The following is a 21,540-nucleotide window of genomic DNA, read 5'->3' as shown; positions in this document are numbered from 1 at the left end:
CTGTAAAAACTAAAAACTAATAATGGTACCGAACATGCCCTTAAGTTATAGGTATTTGGTGAATTAAGTTTCAGAATAGGGGTATTTGGTGAAATAAGTATTAAAATAAGGGGTATTTGGTGAATTTGAAAATTAGGCTAACGGAGGACGAACTACGCTTCAATAATAATGGTATTTTGGGTATTATGTGATTTATGAGGGGCATTTGGTGAATTTCTGTCGGGAAGCATTTGGTGAATTACGCCAAAACTCAGAGGTATTTCACGAAAAGTCCGTGGCTTTTAACGTTTGTTTGCTTTCACAGGTTGCTACAAATGGCGCTGAAACTAGCCGGAAAAATTAAAACCTTGGCTTCTACGATTATCATGTCTCTGAGGACTTTTATCAAACACCTTCCGAGCAACTCTCTTTTAGTACGCTTCTCATCCCTTCACTCCCTCTCCTCTCTCTCTGCCTACCCACAGCATCAAAATCACCCTTCAAAATCTCAAGAGCAAGGCCAAGACCCATATGCACTAATGCGTGAAGACCCTATTCAAATATGCTCAGAAATCTGGGTTAAATCCTTCTCAACACCAAAATCAAAGCCATTCTCCAATCTCTCAGGGTTCCTTTCCAGATTCGATATCTGGGTATTAGCATACCAACGCTCTGTTGCTCATTTTACTGGCTCTTTCCCTACTCCAAGCGCCATTCATTCGCAGACGCTGCACCATCTTCTCTCTCTTCGTAATGCTGTTGTTAAAGGTCAGTTTCAATGGAATATGAAGACTGAGTTGTATATACGTAGCCCACTTGAAAAACCCATTACTGAATTTACCTCCAAAACAACAATGAAGAAGATTTTGGGTTCTAGTAAACCGCCGTTTCAGGACCGTGTTGTTCAGGAGGTGTTGTTGTTGATTCTTGAACCGGTATTCGAGCCTAGGTTTTCGTCGAGATCGCATGGTTTTCGCCTAGGGAGAAATGCTCATACTGTAATTAGGACTATTAGGAGTAATTTTGCTGGGTATCTTTGGTATTTGAGGGGGGATTTGAGTGAGGTGTTGGAGAAGGTTGATAAGCGTTTAGTTATGTGTTGTTTGGAGAGTGTTGTGAAGGATAAAAGAGTGTTGGGTTTGATTAATTCGGCTTTGGGAGAGACTGCGAATCATGGTTTAATGTCTGATGATGCTAGGAAGTTGAAGAAAGTGATTGGGAAAAGGAAGAAGAAAAAGGGAGGTGACGGACGGCGAAAGGTTTTGAATCCGAATGAGCCGAAACCGGATCCTTATTGGCTGAGAACCTTCTACGATTTTGCACCAGATGAGGCAGCAAAGGTGCCGAATTATGGGCATTGTGGAATTCTTAGTCCTTTGCTTGCTAATGTTTGTTTAAATGAATTAGATCATATGATGGAAGAGAATATGGTTGAGTTTTTTAGGCCGTCCATTCTTGACTCGATATGGAAAGATTCAAATTCTGATGGTTGTCATAACCCTGCTTGGCCTGAGTTTGTCCCATCTGGTGGGAAGGAAAAAACAAGAAAAATGGATTACATACGATATGGTGGTCATTTCTTGATAGGCATTCGAGGATCCCGGGAGGATGCTGTGAAGATTAGGGAGGAGTTGATTGATTTTTGCAGTAGCAAATTAAGAATAAAATTAGACTACTCGAAGGTGGAGATTGAACATGTAAGTAGGGGAATTCTATTTCTTGACCATATCATTTGTCATCGTGTAGTATACCCTACATTGCGTTACACAGGTACAGGTGGTAAAACTGTTAGTAAAAAGTGTGTAGGCACATTGCTTTCTGTTACAGCTAGCTTACCTCAATGTATTCGCCGATTCAGGCGCCTTGAATTGTTGAAGGGTGATAAGGATCCAGAGCCATTGCCCTGTACTGCAATGCTTTATTCCAGCCAAGCTCATACAAACTCTCAGATGAATAAGTTTCTTGAAACTATGGCTGATTGGTATAGATATGCTGACAACCGTAAGAAAGTTGTTGGATTTTGTGCTTATATTATCCGTAGCTCTTTAGCCAAACTATATGCTGCTAGGTATAAGCTTAAATCGCGTGCCAAGGTATACAAGATAGCTTCCCGTAGTCTCAGTCATCCTTTAAGGGGCAAAGGAAACAATGGGGCATCTGAGTACTCAGATCTCTTGAAGCTGGGTCTTGTTGATACCATTGAAGGTGTGCAGTTTTCCCACATGTCTTTGATCCCAAGTTGTGATTATACCCCATTCCCTCGTGTTTGGATCCCCGAACATGAACAAATCTTGCTTGAATACATCAAATTACAAGATCCAAAATTCTTTTCTGAACTACGTAAATCGATCAAGACACAAGGTCTAAGTCTACCCCAAAATGAGATATCTGAAATTGTTTGGGACTTTAAGATTCTTGGTGCACCCAGGTTTGACATCACATCGGAAAAGCATCCTCAAGGTTAGAAATGGTATATTGCCATTATGGGATCAATTTTTAAGTTCTCTTTTGGTCTATACTATCACAGCTGTAGACTTAAATCATGTGCATCTCAGCACACTTAATGAAGGGGAAGCTGAACATTCATAGATTGCATAAGTTTCTAACACAGGAATGAGGTGAGATGACAAAAGGATTTGATTTATTTCATCCTTCTCCATTACTTACGTTGAGGATTTTATAGTTCTGCTTCATGGGTTATTCACCTGTTCCTTGTTACTATGAAACTTTAAAGAACAATTCCCAACCTAGTTCTGCTGATGATGGTGCTGTGAAGTATGTATATTTCTGAATGACATGGTAACTATTCTCAACATAGTCGTTCACCTATCAAACAACTATGAGGACTTGGTGGATATCATAGCGATATTAATGGATTAACTGCTGAAGGGTGCTTTAAATGTGATCCACCATTGGGACTAAGACAGTAAGACCCAGGTTCTATGTAGATTTTATTATCGGATTCTTAGCAGCAGCTCCTATCTGGATTTCGAGGTAAAAGTATTGACTACCTCTTTAACTTTAAGTTTAGCCGTCATTTCTTCATGTTTCTCTTGTATCAAGTGGCATTATAGTGTTCTATAACTCTATTGTTCTGTAGAAAATTGCATTGATACGGCTTGCCTTCTCATTAATTGCTCAACCAAATATATATGTTACAATAATCACTAAATTTAGAATAAATGTTTATCTAAAATTTAGGAAAACTAACTATTCTAAAATTAAGAAAAACTAACTAATTTACAATATATTTACCACAAAAATATCCTAGCAACATGCCGCAAAATATTATGAAATTATATCACAAAATATTATCAGATATCCTTAATACCCCCCTCAAGTTGGAGCATGAGGCTCAAGAATGCCCAACTTGGAGAGAAGATTATCAAACTGAGACTTGCCAAGTGCTTTCGTAAAGATATCTGCCAACTGTGATGATGTTGGAACATGCGACGGAGAAATCACACCTTCATTAATTGCATCCCGAACAAAGTGACAATCAACCTCGATATGCTTTGTTCGTTCATGAAAAACTGGGTTCTTTGCGATATGCAGTGCCGATGCCGACTCACTGTCACAAAATAACTTAATAGCTTTCGGGTGCTGCACCCCCAAACTTAGCAATAAAGCCTTAAGCCACTTTAACTCACAAGTAATAGCTGCCATAGACCTATATTCAGCTTCTGCTGACGACCGTGACACTGTATTGCTTCTTTGTCTTCCACGAGATGGGAGATTTGCCTAAAAACACGAGCCACCCTGTGAGTGATCGACGAGTGATTGGACAAGCAGCCCAATCTGAATCACACCAACCCTGCAGAGTCAAATCAAAATCTGCTCGCAATAAAATACCCTGCCTGGAGTACCTTTCAAATAACGGACTACCCTCGAGGCGGCATCCCAATGATCAATCCGAGGCTCTTGCGAACTGGGACAAAATATGAACTGAGCATGCCAAGTCAGGACGCGTGACCGCGAGATTGATCAAACGTCCCACAAGTCTCCGATAAGCTTCTGGGTCTGCAAGTAACTCTCCATTAGCTAGGCCGAGCTTATGGTTTTGTTCAATGGGAAACCCACTCGGCTTAGCACCTAATAAACCAGCTTCCGAAATGATGTCCAATGTGTATTTTCTCTGACATAAGAACAAACCTAAGAACAAACCTGCTGAACTCCGGGCAACCTCTATGCCCAAAAAATATTTCAAGGGACCGAGGTCCTTCATCTTGAAACAATCATTAAGATAAGCCTTGAAAGTAGCAATTGCAGCGGAATCATTCCCAGAAACAACCAAATCATCAACATAAACTAAAACATTAATTTGAACTTGTGCTTTAGTGAATGTGAACAATGAATAATCTGAATAAGATTGAAGAAAACCATAATTTTTCAAAGCAGTGACTAGTTTTGCAAACCAACATCGCGGAGCTTGTTTCAAACCGTACAAGGACTTTCTCAATCTGCAAAACAAAGATGGATCAGAACTTTCAAACCCGGGAGGCAGCTTCCTATACACTTCTTCTTCAAGGTCACCATGGAGAAAGGCATTGTGTACATCCATTTGATGGAGTTCCCAAATTTCGGACGCCGCAATAGCAAGAAAAGCCCGAACAATGGTCATTTTTGCAACCGGAGCAAACGTCTCATTATAATCAATGCCTTCTTTTTGATGATTGCCAAATATGACTAACCGAGATTTGAGTCGCTCAACATCTCCATTAGACAAAAACTTGGTCTTATAGATCCATTGACTGCCAAGAGCGCGTTTTCCCGGAGGAAGACGCTCCAAAGTCCAAGTACCATTATCCTCCAAAGCCTGTATTTCTTCTTTCATGGATTTAAGCCAACCCTCCGATTTCATTGCCTCCTTAAAAATTTTCGGATCCTTGCTTTTAACGACAGCTGCAAGAAACGTTCGATATTGCAAAGAAAAACTGTTACAATTTATATAATGTGCTAAAGGATACGCAGTACCTGAGGAGTGATTGGAAGTTGAGACGGAGTTAGCTGGACTATTAGCAAAAACCGTATGAGTAACAAAATCTCGAAGCAAAACTGAAGGATATTTTTCCCTCAAACCACGACCCAACTCGGAGCTATGTTGTTGTGTTGACTGTTTTCCAAAGAATTATTACCAACAATACCAACATGATCCACATTATTATCACCTAAACCATAGTCCGCAGAATCAACATGAATATCAGCACTCACATCATAACTATTTGAATCAATATTCACATCTTCCGGGCAAGCAAACGGAAACACATCTTCGACAAACTTGACATCCCGAGAGACAAAAAATTCCTTTTTATCAAGATCATACAACCTCCACCCTTTTTGTCCAAATGGGTATCCCATAAATACACATTTTCGACTTCTACTAGCAAATTTATCCCCTTTGGACTTTTGATTGTGAGCAAAGCAAAGACAACCAAAAGTACGAATTGCATCAAAAGATGGGGATTTATTGAAGAGAATTTCAAAAGGGGTTTTATTTTGCAAGATAAGAGTCGGGGTACGATTAATCAAATGAGCTGCAGCAAGAACACACTCTCCCCAAAAATAAATCGGTAATTTAGCTTGGAATCGTAATGCTCTCCCAACATTTAGAATGTGTTTGTGTTTTCGCTCAACCCTCCCATTTTGTTGTGGTGTTCCAACATAAGAAGTTTGAAACACAATACTAGTATCCAAAAAATAGTCAAACAAACAATTAAATTAAGTTCCATTATCACTTTGAACTATTTTAACAGCTTGAGAGAATTGGTGATCAACCATAGCAATGAATGCCATAAACATTTGAAACACCTCTGTTTTATCAATAAGCAAATAAATCCAAATTGCCCGGGAATAGTCATCAACAATAGTTAAAAATTAACGAGCCCCACACGACGAGACATGTCGATAAGGACCCCACAAATCACAATGTATTTTCTCAAAAATTCTACTACTTTTATTATCACTCAAAGGAAACTTGTCTCTAGGGTGCTTAGCACGAAAACTTACTTCACAGCCTTTATTCAAGCTACTATTATTGCTACGAACATGAGGAAGCAACTTAACCACTTTCTCGGAAGGATGACCCATACGCCTATGCCGTAACTCCAAGCTCGAAGTAGCCGCAATTGCCGACACATGTTGTTCAACTTCTGGTTTGCTAAAATAGTATAGTCCATCTCGCCTAACTCCCGTTCCAATCAGCTCCTTCATATGGTCCTGTATAGCACACGTATATGAGTTAAATTGGAAAGCAAATTATCATTGAGTTGAGAAACGGAAAGAAAATTGCAACTCAAACTAGGCATATAAAGGACATGATGAAGAGTAATCGTGTCAGACAACCGGGACGAGCCCTCTAAAGAAGCTAGCACCGTGTCTCCATTAGGCAACCTAACGGGACAATTAAATTCATGTGTGTCAAAAAGCCATGATTTCTCACCCGTGACATGATGAGTAGCACCGGTGTCAATAATCCAAGAATTGACATCGAACTTACCTTTTAAGCGATTTTTTGTAATTTTAGTGTTACCAAAAAATCCAGTTATAGCCTTCTATTGCTCACTAGTGAAGACTTGACCACTTGATGAATTTTCTATGGCCAAAGAGGAATCAGTGATCCTAGCATTTGCACGCACCGTGCCCCTCCCTCGACCATCCGCGGATTTCCAACCGGGGGGAAAGCCATTAGTTTCATAGCAACTATCAACATTGTGCCCTTTCTTTTTGCAATGAGTGCACACTTGAAGATACCAACAACTCGAAACATCATGACTCGACCTCTTGCAGTGGGAACAAACCTTTACCAGACGATCATTCCCACTAGGTCGATCAGGCACCTGTACGGACGGCAAAACCCTGCACCTCTCCGTGGGTTTAGTTTCGGACTCATGCTTGGCCAAACGAACCCGCTCCTCTTGCGTAACCAATTGATAAGCTCGATCAAGAGTAGGTAACGGATCTTGAGATAAGATATTGGTACGCAAGGAGGCATAATAACCGGAATACAAACCCTTCAGAAAATCATGAAGTCTCGATTGCTCACGTCGTGCCTCATGAAGCTGACCGGCTGTGCAATTTTCGCAACACGAACAAGAAATTAATGGTTCTTGATGATCAAGGTCTTGCCACAAGGAATGTAATTTGCCATAGTACACCGAAACAAGCATTGTTTTAGTCTGTTCGCATTTAGCAATATCAGACTTCAATTGTTGAATGCGAGGGCCATTAGTTTGTGCAAATCGTTTCTTAAGATGATCCCAAAACGGTTTAGCTTCCCGAAATTTCGATAAAGAGGACCTAACCTCAAGATCAATTGTATTTTCTATCCACGAAATCAACATAGCATTGATAGCAGTCCAATCCGACTTAGTACATGGAGGAATTGGTTCGGTAATACTGCCATCAAGGAACTCAAATTTGCGGCGGGCATCCAAGGCTGTTTGAATATCGGCCGCCCAATCATCATAATTATCGCCCTTAAGCCTAGTCGGTGTAATAAAATCCCCGGGTCGGTCTTGAGGACCAAGAAAAAAGGGAGAATTCGGCTCTATTTTGGGTGGTGGCGGTGGTGGAGTATCAGCACCAGCCATGGTGGTTTGCTATTTGCGAAAAAAATAAAATAAATTAATTTAGGCCTGATACCATGTAGAAAATTGCATTGATACGGCTTGCCTTCTCATTAATTGCTCAACCAAATATATATGTTACAATAATCACTAAATTTAGAATAAATGTTTATCTAAAATTTAGGAAAACTTAGCACTTGTTGCAGTGGTTGGTGGAGCAAGAAAGTTAGAGGTTCGATTCCCACTTTTACCATTTTTTCACTTTTCTGCCTTTTCCATCTTCATATTTAATTGGATTACATTTTATTTTCATCATCTTCGTCTCCTTTATTTTCAAAAAAATATACTCCCTCCGTATTTTAAAAAGAGATACACTTTGACCGGCATATAGTTTTAGGAGAGTGAGTTGAATTTATTAAAATAAGATGAAAGTGGGGTAATGAGTGAATTATTTATTATAGTAAAAAGATGATGTGAGTAAGTGTGGGGACCACAAGAAAGAGAGGAATATTAATATAATTGGAAGTGGGGACCAAAATATGTCAAAAAAGGAAAGTGTATCTCTTTTTAAAATACGGCCGTTTAAGGAAAGTGTATCTCTTTTTAAAATACGAAGGAAGTATTATTTATTTATTTGCCTCTTCAACTCTTTTTTTTTTCTACATAAATAAAAGTATTTTGTTCAACTTAATATTTAATATATACTATGTAAAAAAAAGAAACTCATAGGCTAAAACAAAATAGTTTGCATCAATTACTGCTCTCTATATGTATCATCATAATAGTCATTTTTATTCCATTAATTGTTCTTTATATCATAATAAGAGTCATTTTTATTTTTGTACAACTTTTTTACACTATTAGTGATATACTTTGTAAAAATATTTCTTATTCCATTTGAACTTTGCGCCATATGCAATCAAATACTAATGTAAACTAATATCATGAAAACATACCCACAACTCGTAAGTAAGTCTACGAGCTTAGTTACCCACTTTTTGTTCCCACAATTATGACATCCCTTTTTATATTTTTTTGGCAAATAAGGATTTTATTACTTACCAAGAATCAGGTTACAAGTAGACACCAAAACACCAAAAGCAACAAAACCAAACAAGGTGACCCTAAACAGGAGGCATCACCCAAAACAACCTACAAAAGATAGTCCTTCATCTCATCACTACATCTACAAGCTATATTAAACATGACTCTATTAACCACTGCATTACAACTGTCAAGTTTAAGTTTAGAGCTGAACACATTAGCATTTCTTTGCAGCCACATGAGCATACACAGTCTCAATAAAGGCAATAGCCCTAATTTTATTCCTCTTCTTGGTACTTCTACTAAGCTTGTTTGCCCATTCAATCTCCTCCTGCCACTGCTGAGTAGGCCTTGCAAACCCATATATGTGAAGAACCTGCTGCGCATTTGAAAACCCACACTCAAAGAATAGATGAGTAATACTCTCACTATGAGCCTGACACAACCCACAATGGCTATCAACATTGAGATTCCAACTCAGTAATCTATCTCTGGTAGCCAGCTTGGTAGCCAGCCTATTCTCTGTACAGCTAACCAACTGACAAAAGTACGTTAAGGACTGGCTTTGCTATTGCAGATGAGCCTCTTCCAAGTCACCTGACTGCCTTCTTGCCTCATATGTTTGTAAATCCTCTGTATTCTGAACTTGCCTTCATGAGTGAACTGAGGAGGGTTACCTGCATCCAACAGTACATTCCTAGATGACCAAATATTCCTCATTGACCAGGTTAAACCATTAGGGATATCCATGGTCCAAAAATCTCTAGCTTTGATATAGTAGGTGTGGATTCATTTGACCCAGGGCGTGTCTTGCTTCTGTGATAATGCTCAACAGTGCTTCAAGACAGCAGCTTTATTCCAAATTATCAAATCCTTCAGATTTCACCCTCCACAGATTTTGGGAAGACACATGTGCTCCCAAGATATATAGAGAGCTTTCCTGGAGTTTGCATCGGTTCCAGTCCACAAGAAAACTCTACAAATCACGTGGATCTCTTTCGTAACCTTTTTGGGCATTACAAAATTCTGGCACCACTATAATTGGATACCAAACATAATAGCTGAATTCTGCCAGCATATGAAAGCATTTTACTTCTTATCCTGGCTACAGTCTTCTCAATAAGAGGCTTGCAGTCAGTAAAGTTGAGCTTTCTAGTAGTGAGAGGCACTCCCAGGTATTTAAAGGGAAAAGAACCCCTAGAAATACCTAAATTAGCAACAATAGTATCAGCAAGAGCATCAGGAATACCAACAATGCAAACCTCACTTTTATGCAAGATGGCAACTAGACCAGAAGCATTTGAGAATTTAGTGAAGGCATCAAAAATTATCTTCTTAGAAGCCCTTTCAACCTTGACAAACATCAACAAGTCATCAACAAACATCATGTGTGTAAGAAGCAATTTCTTGCATCTAGGATGAAATTTAAAACCAGAAGAGGAGGTTGCATCATTAAGACATCTTGAGAGGTACTCCATTCCAAGAGCAAAGAGGAATGGGGACATGGACCCCCCTGCCTTAAACCCTTCTTAGTTGGAATTGGAGTGGTAGGATAACCATTCACTAAGGTAGAATAAGACACAGTAGTTAAGCATTGCATAACCCAAGTTACAAACTTTAAGGCCACTCAAGTGAATCATAGGCTTTCTTCAAATCCACCTTAATCATACACCTAAGAGAGATATACTTCCTAGAGTAGCATTTAATCAATTAAGAGGCAAGAAGAATATTATCAACAATGGCTCTACCACGAATAAACCAGCTTGAGCCTGACTAACCACATCACCAATCACCACTTGCATTCTAGAAATAAGAATCTTGGACATGAGCTTATACACCACTGTACAACAAGCAATAGCAATAGGTCTGTAATCCTTAATATTAGAAGCATTAGGTACCTTAGGGATTAAGGTGACCACTGTATTGTTCATCTGCTTCAGTAAGTGCCGTGTCTCAAAAAAAGTCTTGACAGCAGCATAAATGTCATCTCTAACAACATCCCAAGCTTTGAGAAAGAAAAGGCTATTAAAGCCATCCAAGCTTGGGGCCTTACTAACATCAATGCCCTTAAATGCAACATCTATCTCTTTGTTTGAGATGGGAAGAACAAGTGATTCAGCAGCACTGTGAGTAAGACTCCGTTCTATTGGACTTATTTTGACTGAACTTATATTATCCGAACTTATCTAAACTTAACTGAACTTATCTGAACTTAACTGAACTTATCTGAACTTATTTTATCTGAAATAAACTTATTTTGTCTGAAATAAACTTATTTGTGTGGGAAAATGTCTGAAAAAAACTTATTTTTGCTGAACTTTTATTATCTGAACTTAACTTAACTGAACTTATCTTATTTTGTCTGAAACAAGTCAAAATAAGTCGAACAGAGCCTAAGTTGTTTCCCTCGTCTAACCATGTCAATATCAATTCCAACGAGGCAAGGAGCAGCAGTACCAAGTAACAATTAACCCTGAGTAGAAACCCCGACTTCTTTAATTTCATCTGTAGTGACTAGTTTCTTCCCACCACTATCATACAAAGTATCAATACTATTCTTAGCATATCTCTCCTTCTTTACACCAAAAAAGAACTTAGAGTTAGAATCTCCTAGTTGGAGCCATTGGATCCTAGACTTTTGCTTGTAAGCACTTTCTTGAATTTTCAGAAACTTTTTAAGCTTGCCATGTATCTCTGATTCCTTGCTGTGAAGCTCCACATCAGAAGGTAAAGTTGAAAGGTGGCCTTGAATCACATCCAACTCACCTCTAACTTCATCAATCCTCTCATCTAATTTTGCAAAATCCCTGGAGTGAAGAGTCTTCAGCCTAGCTTTCACACATTTCAGCTTTTGCCAGACTTGGAACATAACAACCTAAGACCATCCTTCCTTAACAATTTTCATGAAATCCTGATGCTCAGGCACATAGTTAAAGAACTTAAAGGGTCTACCTCCCCTCTGCATATTGAGATTATACTTCAACAAGAGAGGAGAATGATCAGAAATCCCAGGGTTCATAACATCCACCACTGCATCTGTAAACATTGTGTGCCGGTCAGTGTTACCAAAAGCAGCCCTATCAATCCTGGAACACACTCTATGATCTCCCTGTCCCTTTTTGCTCCAAGAAAACAGATGTCCACAACTCTTGATCTCACCCAAATCAGAATAGAATTAGCCAGACAATGCTCAAAATCCCTAGTTTCCACATGAGTGAGAGGGTTACCATTTATCTTGTCACCATAGTACAACACACAGTTGAAGTCACCCATTACTAAGGACCAGTAGTATTAGCATGAATTCGCAGCAAATCTAGCCACAATGGTCTAGTCTCAACTGTGTGCAACCCATACATTGCTGTAAAATCAGTAGCAAAGCCCCCATTTTTTACAGTAATGATACCATGAATCAGCTGTTCAATTTTCACAATAATTTGACAAGTCATCGCACTATGCTTCCACCCAAGCCACAACCTACCTCTAGGAGAGTAAACATAATTGTCTTCCCATTTCCAGTTTGCACCCAACTTGAGTTAAATCTTTTTACTATTATGCTGCTTAACCCTGGTTTCAACTAGCACCATGATACTAATACTAATGAACTTTTTAATTTCTACTATCTTGGTGGGGTCATTCATACCCCTCACATTCCAAGAGCAGATATTCATCGTGTAATAAAGGAGGATCCCCTTCACCCCCACCACCATCATCTGTATCCCCCAGTATATCATTGTGAACATGAGCCAACCCCATGTTTGGATTTGGTGTTTTATGATCCCTAGTCCTTTTGGTTACCACTCTCCCCCCATCACCAGGCCTAACGGTGTGAGCCACAAGTGTTCCCACATGTTGTTGTTGAGGCACAGTGATAGAATCTTCAGTGGCTTTTTCTGCAGTGCTACTTGGGGGTGGAACTACCTTCTTATGCTGAATTTTTTTTCTCACCTAGTAGTGTTCTCTTTACCTCCTCCATACACATGCCCCACCACTTTACAAGCTTTGTAGTAGGGGGAAAGCCATTCATACACCACCTTTTGAGTGAAATTAACTCCTGAAGGGTCCTGAATTTTAACACAGTCTTATGCATTTCCCTAGTCCCATCCACCTCAACCAATATCCTAGCAAAAGATACTCTAAGCTGATTTGTTGTGCACTCATCAGCAAATAGAGGATCTCCTACCAGGTTTCCTATCCTACTTAAAGAGTCGGCACCCCAACCGGTCAAAGGCATGTTAGGGAATTTGATCCATATGGGAATGACCCTAAGAATTTCAGCTTGAAAATCAAAATTAGCTCCCTATGGTTTTACAATCATAGGCCTTCCAGAAAAGGAAAAGGAAAAGGGACCTGCCATCAATACTGATTCCCTCTCTTTCACAGAAGCAAGCCTTACCACAAATTATCCCTCATCACGGAGAAAAACACTAGGTTTGCCAACTTTTGGCCATTCCTTAGCAATATATCTATAGACAACACCAATAAAAGTCATATCACCAACAACATACAACACAATGGAGCAATTCCACACATCAGTCAGTCATTCTATTTAGTTCAGCAAGATCTAATATAGCAACATAGCACCAGGTTTACCATCTGACAATGTGGGCGCAATGAAGGTTAGAGAGGTACCTTTCGCAGTAAGTTGCTTACCCTGAAACAGGCTAGCCCATGAGGGTCGAGGCACCCTTACTGGTTCAGCAGTGGCCTTAATCACCACATCACCCCCACTTTGTTTTTGCTTTGCTCTTCGCAAGCCATTACTAGCAGCATTTAGAAGCATCCAAACCACCAATGGAGTTTAGACCCAATACCTTATGTACACTTTGCGACGGCAGACCATTGCTCGGATGAGGAGGCACAAGCAACGGAATTATGGGATCTACTGCTTCATCGAGTTGGAAACTGGGTTTCGATGCTCGCGCTTGATACTGATTCATTGACCTCACAGGCTTTACCAAGGTGGGAGAAGAAGCTTGCACAACTGTTTCGCCGACGTCAATCTTCTGAATCTTCTTCTTCCGTGCCATGGGTCTAGGGGGCGCACGTTAGTACAGTACCCTAATGTATATTCTCTCCCTCCACTCTGTCCTATCCAACGTCATATTTTCCTCAACCCCAAGAAGACTCATATGATGCTCAATCACCTTCCTACAAGTTTTCTTAGGTCTTCCCCTACCCCTTGCAATTCTATCACTTTGCCACCCTTCTAGCCTCCTAACCGGGCATCATTTGATCTTCTGCTTACATGCCTAAACTATCTTAAAACGATTTTTCATCATCTTAAACTCAATCGGTGCAACCCCTACTTTCTTCCTAATAATCTCATTCCTCAAATGATCATTTCTTGTATGCCCACACATCCAACGTAACATGCGCATCTCCGCCATATTCATCTTATGAACGTGACAATGTTTCATTGTCCAACATTCCGTGCCGTATAACAACGCCAATTGAATTGCCGCGCTGTAGAATTTTCCCTTCAATCTTTGGGGTATGCCTGGATCACATAGGAACCCCGTGGTACTTTTCCACTTCAACCAACCTGCTTTGATTCTATGAGCCACATCGCCATCCAATTCCTCATCCTTTTGGATAATAGATCATAAATAATGGAAAATTTCAGAGCCTTGGACAATTTTCCCATTTAAGGTAATCGCCCCTATCTTTCTGCCTTGGACTCCACTAAACTTACATTCCATATATTTCGTCTTGTTTCTACTCAACCTAAAACCCCGAGATTTCAATGTTTATCTCCATAACTCCAATTTATTTTCCACTCCTTTTGTTTCATCAATCAACACAATATCATCTGCAAATATCATGCACCAGGGTATACCATCTTGAATTGACCTCGTCAATTCGTCCATGACTATAGCAAAAAGAAACGGGCTAAGTGCGGAACCTTGATGCACTCCAATCGTAATGGAGAATTCTTCGGTCTTACCAACATTAGTTTGCACACTCGTGCTAACTCCCTCATACACGTCCTTAATGATATCAATATACTTCCTCGAAATTCCTTTCCTACTTAATGCCTACCAAAGAATTTCCTCGGTACCTTATCATACGCCTTCTCCAGATCAATGAAAACCATATGTAAATCATTTTTCTTATCCCGATAATTCTCCATTAGTTGTCTTATAAGATGAATGGCCTCCATAGTTGGGTTCTCCGAAATCTTCACAGTTCTCCTTAATCTTTGCTAAATAAGCCGCTCCCAAAGTTTCATAGTATGACTCGTAGTTTGATTCCTCGATAGTTGGCACAATCCTGGACATCACCCTTATTCTTGTGCAAGGGGATTATAGTACTTTTCCTCCACTCTAATGACATCCTATTACTTCCCCGAATCTTGTTGAAAATAGTTGTTAACCATACAACCCCTCTCTCTAGCATCTCCAAACTTCAATAGGTGTGTCATCGGGCCCCACTGCCCTCTTGCGTCCCATCTTTTCCAATGTCATTTCGAATCCTCTCTTTTGAATTCTTCGCATAAAGTCTAGGTTAACCATATCCCGAGGTATATTTGTATCCCCAATATCGTGCCCTTGATCCCCGTTCAACAAGTTATCAAAGTAGAACCTCCATCTATCCTTTATTTCCTTATCTCCCACCAAAACTTTTTGATCAACATCTTTCACACATTTAATCTTCCCGATATCTCGCGTCTTTCTATCTCTCATTCGAGCAAGTCTATAGAAGTCATTTTCCACTTCTTTTGTATTCAATCTTGCGTAAAGATCCTGATTCACTTTGCTCTAGCCTCTCTTTCGGCCTTCTTTGCTTCCCTTTTAGCCTCCTTGTACTTCTCGTAGTTCTCATCACTTGTACATTTTCCCAACACTTTATAGCATTCTCGTTTGCTCTTTATAGCTGTTGCACAAATTCGTTCCACCAAGATGTGTCCTTATTTGGTGGCATGATTCCTTTAGATTGCCCTATGACCTCTTTCGCCACTCCCTTTATGGTGTGCTTCATTCTTATCCATAATTGTCTATATCCAAATCCATATCACCGGCCCAAATACCTTCACTCGCCAACTTTTCCACGAATTTTAGTTGCTGCTCCCCTTGAAGTTTCCACCACTTGATCCTAAGCTCTACTAGTGGTCTTCTCCTCCTTATATAACTTCTTCCTCGAAAATCAAGTACCACAAGTTTATGTTGGGTTGATGTACTCTCACCCGAAATCACCTTACAATTGGTATGCCTAAAATGCCAACGTATTATTATGCCTCTTTCTTTTTTCTTTTTAAGAATGGATGTTTTTGTTTTCGGTTTTTTCATGAAATGTCCTCGATGTTTCACGGAATGCACTAAATAACCCTCATGTTTTCATAAAAAATAATATACCCCTATTTGTCCAAAAATGCACTAAAATACCCTTGGATTTAGCTGCCGTTAGTGGTTAGTTGTTAATTAGCCGTAATTTACCCCCTAGTTGACCTAATTAAACCTAATTAAACCTAATTAATCCTAATTAACCCTAAACTAATCCTAATTAAATCTAAACCTCGTATAACCACCACAACCACCCACCTAACTACCCTTGAGCCCGACACCACCCCCGACCCCTTCTCACCTACCTCGCCCTCCCTCCGCTGCACCAATCCCTCCTCACCGACCTTACTTGACTCGTTGCCGCCCCAATTCCCAACTCACCCACCTCGCCTGAGCCCATTGTTGTGCTTAATTTCTCACTCAGACGCCCGAACACCCGACGCCCAACCACCACCATAAGCCCAGAAATTAAGAACGCCAAAGCCAAGAACTCCAAAATTTGAATACCAAAGCACGAAAAAATGTTAATTACGATTCTTAATCTAAGTAAACAATCGCAAAAAATGAAGAAGAGGAGTAGGACTAAGTTCGAAAGGAAAAGCATCAGGTTTGGTGGCTTAAGCCGCGGTAGAGCATCAAAACAACAAGCAATAAAATAATCCAAGAAACCCATGTTGCAAATTTCCCTTAATACGAAATGCATAGCAGAGAGTTTGACTGAAATGATTAGGCTTAGGATTTGGTGGGAGAAATCAAGCCAAATGCAGCAAAAATTATAGCAAATCCAAACCTCATCTCCTGCAATTTCTTACGTTTTGGCCCTCTTCTTTATTATTCTAAACCTCATAACTCAAAAACATTATTCTCACCAAAAATCCATTTTTCCTCAAGTTGACCCATTAATCCATATGAAAAGAAAAGTAATATCCAAATTTGTTTAAGTTCAAGGAAAAAAAAACCAAACGTTGAAGAAAGAGATTCTGGTGAACATGGGGTTGAAGGTGATGAAGATGGTGATAATGGCGGAGATCGGACAACCTCAATTTTGATGTTCTTATTCTGGCTGGACTCATGTACCTTCCATCCGTAAGAAATAACAATTCCCCCCAAAAAATTGAAATGAAAAATTGGATTGTTGTAATGCTCTATACCATATAAACAAATTGTTCCCTTAGTTTTAAAAAGCACGCCCAAGGCGCGCCTAGGCTCAAGGCTCACCCAGGCTCAGCCTTCGGCGCCTTCAGCTTTTCAGGCTCACTGATGTCAACCAGGCGCGCGCCTTCGTGCGCCTTAGGTAAGGCGCAAGGCGCAACGCCTTGTGCGCCTTCAGTCTTCGGGCGCAGCACGCTGACATGGTACTTTATTTGTTTCTTTTTTTCTTTTTTAATGATATAAACACACCTCATGTGACCTATCAAAAGCCATATCTCTACAACCTAAGCTTTTTGGGTAGTGGTAGTAACATAATATGAGTTAATTTTCATCTTTCCAGCTTGTATTTACCATGGAAGGTTCTAATTCAGGCACTCCATCGACAGGATCACACAATGCTTATGAACCGGCAAGAAAATATGACACTCCCATAGTATTATGTTGTTTTGAGTTAAAATTGTGTTAATTTTGTTCTATATAGAATTTTAAGGTTTACTAGAAAGTTATGTGCGCCTCGTATCCAAAAGGCGCGCGTCTGAGCCTTGCGTCTTGCGCCTAGGCTCCATGACCCTTGTGCGCCTTGCGCCTTTTTAAACTAAGATTGTTCCATAGAAATACTCAATTGAAAGATCTGGTTGCTTAAATTAATAAGTAATTAACAAAAGGAGCATTTGAATTGTAGGCTTGAATGCCATTGAAGCTGCTTTGATTTAAAGGGGTGTCGGGGTTGGATGTTGGTAGTAAGTCCAGGGCGATGCAATGGTTGTATCATCATTATCATTATCATTACCCCGTTGCCTCAAAGAAGCTCCCGCAAAAAGCGAGGTAAGGGGGGGTCGGGTGTACGCAACCTTATCCCTGCAATTGCAGAGAGGTTGTTTCCAATTGACCCAAAAGAGATAACGAGACGACAACGGGACGACCATCTTCTACTTCATGGTAAGGTGTAGGCAACCTTACCCCCGTAATGAGGGAAAGAAAAACGAGGCGATGCGGGAATGAGGTGGTGGTTGGCAAGGGGATGATGGTTGAGGGGAGAGGATCAAGATAGGAGGAGATGAGAAAAAAAAAAGGTGGTTGACATTGATACTGCTCCAGGAGAAAGAGAGACGGAAAAGGGAGAGAGAAAAATATAAATAAAAAAAAGATTCAATAGGTTCAACTAGAGTTAATTTATGGTTAATTAGAGTTAATAAGGTTGATTATGGCTAATTAGCGACTAAGCACTAACGGCGTTAGACTTCCGTTAAATCTAAGGCCATTGGTGCATTTTTGCAAAAATAGGGGTATGTTATGTTTTTTGAAAACATAAGGTGTTTTTGGTGCATTCCGTGAAATCTCGAGGGCACTTCATGAGAACCGTTTTATTTTTAAAATTATGTGGATTCACCCCCCTCTTCATGCAGCCAATTGGGCTTAGAGTCCTTTAGCAGAAAACCATTGGAGTAGGAGTTAGATGAGCTAACATATGTACTGGGATGTTGGTAGCATGTGTTGTCATAGTTGTCTGGATGGGAGATTTTGAACGGGGGATTCTTCCGACATTTTCACGTGTAATACTTTCTATTATTATCTACAATATCTCCACATGTTATCTCTTTCCTTTGCCTCGCCTGTATTAGGAAGTCAAAGGTCACAACGAATGTCAAGGTCTTTACATGGAATCCCCTCTTTATCCATCACAAGGTTGTTTGCCATAAAGTAACTGGACATTTCCAGCTATTCTATTGCATTTATAAGCCAATTATGTTAGGTTTGAAGAGAGGCAAGAGAAGACTTTTTGAAGGTCGGTGTTCTCAAGTTATCTTCTAGGTTTTTATGGTTAAAATGTATGAAGATGAGCTCTTGCTATGTTCTTACATTTTCATTTGTAATACTTTCTATGGTTATTTACAAAATCTCCACGTGCTATCTTAGTGTAGGAGTTCTTGTCTGAGGTTTTTGGGATGGAGTAGTCAGATTTGTTACCTCCTTCCGTGTTATCCTATGGGGTGTTACTTGGGCCATCTTTTGATGATGTAAAGCATGATTATCATGCTATCTTCTTCCAATGCTGATTACTAGTGGATTTCTCCTGCTCTATTGCTGTACTTTCATAATATTGTATTAGATTTGCCCCAAGTTTGCTATGATCTAGGTTTAGTTTAATCTTTGTTATCTCCCGTCCAATGTCAAGAAGTACATAGATGCATTTCTTCCCAAGTTAAAATGTGGGGATTCTGATTGTTTATACCCCATATAAGCCAGAAAGCCAGTATTTCTCTTAGTCATATAGCTTGGTCAACTTCATACATGCTGCTATTGTTCAATGTAGGCTGGTTTTTATTTGATTAAACACCAACTTTCTTGTTAATTAGAGATCCAAGAAAATATTCAGAACCAAGTGTAAAAGTGTTGCTGGAGGTACTCCTCACATAATCAACATATTGAGAAACAAGACATTTGCCTGATAAAGAATGGTGACATAATTGAAGAAACAAAATTAATAAGTTGGAACTCTGGCAAAATTTTGTTTTTGATGTACATATTTCTATCAATGAAGTAGTCATGCCTTGAAGCCTATTTTGTACTGCTTTTGCTTCAAGACTCACTAAGGTTTATCCTGGGGTGTATCTGTTGCTGACGGGGAATTAAACAGTGTCTGTAGCTTTGTATGCTGTCCTTTATGGTTACTATCATCCTTTCAGCTCCATTAACTTCAGTTAAGTCACAGGATTGAGATCCAGTCAACCATGTTTAGTGCATGTAAAACTATAGACTTGTTCGTTTAGTTTACCTTCGAAGAGCCTTTTTTAGGATGCAACGATGATTAGAATATTCTTCTCAAGACAGTTTCCTACAACTTAAGCTCGCTGAGTAGGAGTTCTAGAAATCTCGTGGCAAATTTTGTTAAAATTACTAATCATGCCTTAAGATGGGTGTCTCTTTGTCTCGAACATATGGCATATATTTTCAGTAGTGCTTGAGCATCGTTTGATTGTTGAAATCTCAGATTGAGTGTAGTCCTTTAAGATGTTTCTTATTCTTCATACATAGGATTGGGAGGCTTTGCAAACAACAATTACTAGCGTTCAAAAATCAAGACAGAGATTTGCTTCATATTGTCAAGACATTCAACATGTCAACTTCCTGGTTATGTCAGGAGATATGCGACCATTGCTCTACCTCTGATGTTGTGACCAGATACTCATCTAAATTGATTGAGGTCTTCCGTACATGAGTGTGGTCCCATTTGTTAACAGAAATTTGACTCTGAGAAACTGAGTGAAGGAAGAACTTCTATTCAGAATACTCAAGCACAAAACAAGCTCAGCATCATGCAAATGTTTTCTCACCAAGCTAGACAACAAACAGGGATGCTACTGTATGTGGTCAAGTCTTTGAGGAGCTTATGTTAGAGAGACTTGTAATGGATTTGATCGGTGCACGCATATGTCTGTAATGTTCCTCGGAAAAACTGCTGATTGCTAGCTGAGGTTGAACACTGAAGACCGACAGAATGCCTAAGATTTTGAAACTGTGGATGCCTGTTGTGTGTGCTATGAGATATGATGAATCTTTCGGATAACCTATTGTTCAGATGTAGGTACCGTGGTGCAATATGGCAGCGGGTGCTAGTAAAATTGGGATTTATTCATGTTGCTGCTGATTGGGCTGGTCAAGCTCTGTAGCTGTGAAAACTGTTTACACTGAGTCTGACAGTGCTTAAGATAGCACAAACAGCTAAATCTGCAAGTATTCTAAGCCAATGTATATTGAGTCATGTAATTGTAATTATTGAGGGAAATAGTTGCTCATTAACTGCACATCATGTTCCTCTACGGCCCGTTTAGTAGCCGGCCATAAATGGTGTCAATGGGAATGAATTTGTATGTAAATTGGTAAAGAAAATCAATATTCATTCCCATGGTAATGCAAGTTCACTCAAAATTATCTCTTTTTCTTTATAATTTCCATTACCGTCCATTGTCATTTGGGGAGTGGTATTAGGTGGGAATGCAAATTTATGAAGGAAAACACCAAAATTAAGACAAAAATTTCATTACCATGGATATCATGGTGTTATTTTCCTAGAAAGGCCAAGCGTGGAGGATCTAATGCAATTGGTTTTCACCTGGTTTTTGTGACTGGTTTGTTTGTAGTGTTTGTGCATTGAATTTGATACTCCATCTGTTCCTGAATAATTGTAATAATTTGATCGATATATTTGTCAAGACACTAGTTTCACAATAATTATATGGAATTAATTAGTAAAAAGTTCAAAGAATTTATATATGAAAGTTGTACATTACAAATCCAACGACGGAAAACAAAAACCCATAACATTTGATTTTTATGTATAAAAAAAAAAAAACACAAATTCTTATTTAAAGTGGTGTATAATAAATATCGTACATCGGATTAAAAGTTAATTCAAAATGCTTAAAAGTTTTCCTGATTTATGTAAAAGTTATCTACTTTTTAGTGATAAAATCTTTTATTTTAATAAAAATATTTCTACAAAATCACTAATAATGTAT

General features: G+C 39.3%; 1 protein-coding gene across 1 annotated transcript; it reads left to right on the top strand.

Annotated features, from left to right (window-relative positions):
• The first annotated feature begins 299 nt into the window (after positions 1-299).
• LOC110778113 (nuclear intron maturase 1, mitochondrial) lies at positions 300-20,970 on the top strand. The gene is made up of 2 exons (XM_021982670.2): positions 300-2,973; positions 20,057-20,970. Exon 1 carries the CDS (start codon positions 315-317, stop codon positions 2,442-2,444), a length of 2,130 nt encoding a protein of 709 aa, XP_021838362.2. The 5' UTR covers positions 300-314; the 3' UTR covers positions 2,445-2,973; positions 20,057-20,970.
• Positions 20,971-21,540: the final 570 nt, after the last annotated feature.

This window comes from Spinacia oleracea, chromosome 5, assembly GCF_020520425.1.
Source record: "Spinacia oleracea cultivar Varoflay chromosome 5, BTI_SOV_V1, whole genome shotgun sequence".
NCBI lineage: Eukaryota > Viridiplantae > Streptophyta > Magnoliopsida > Caryophyllales > Amaranthaceae > Spinacia > Spinacia oleracea.
Note: the sequence above shows the minus strand (reverse complement) of the source record. Positions and strands in the feature narration are given on the sequence as shown.

Coding starts and splice junctions, on each gene's coding strand:
- LOC110778113 (XM_021982670.2), top strand. CDS start 315: ATGGCGCTGAAACTAGCCGGAAAAATTAAAACCTTGGCTTCTACGATT.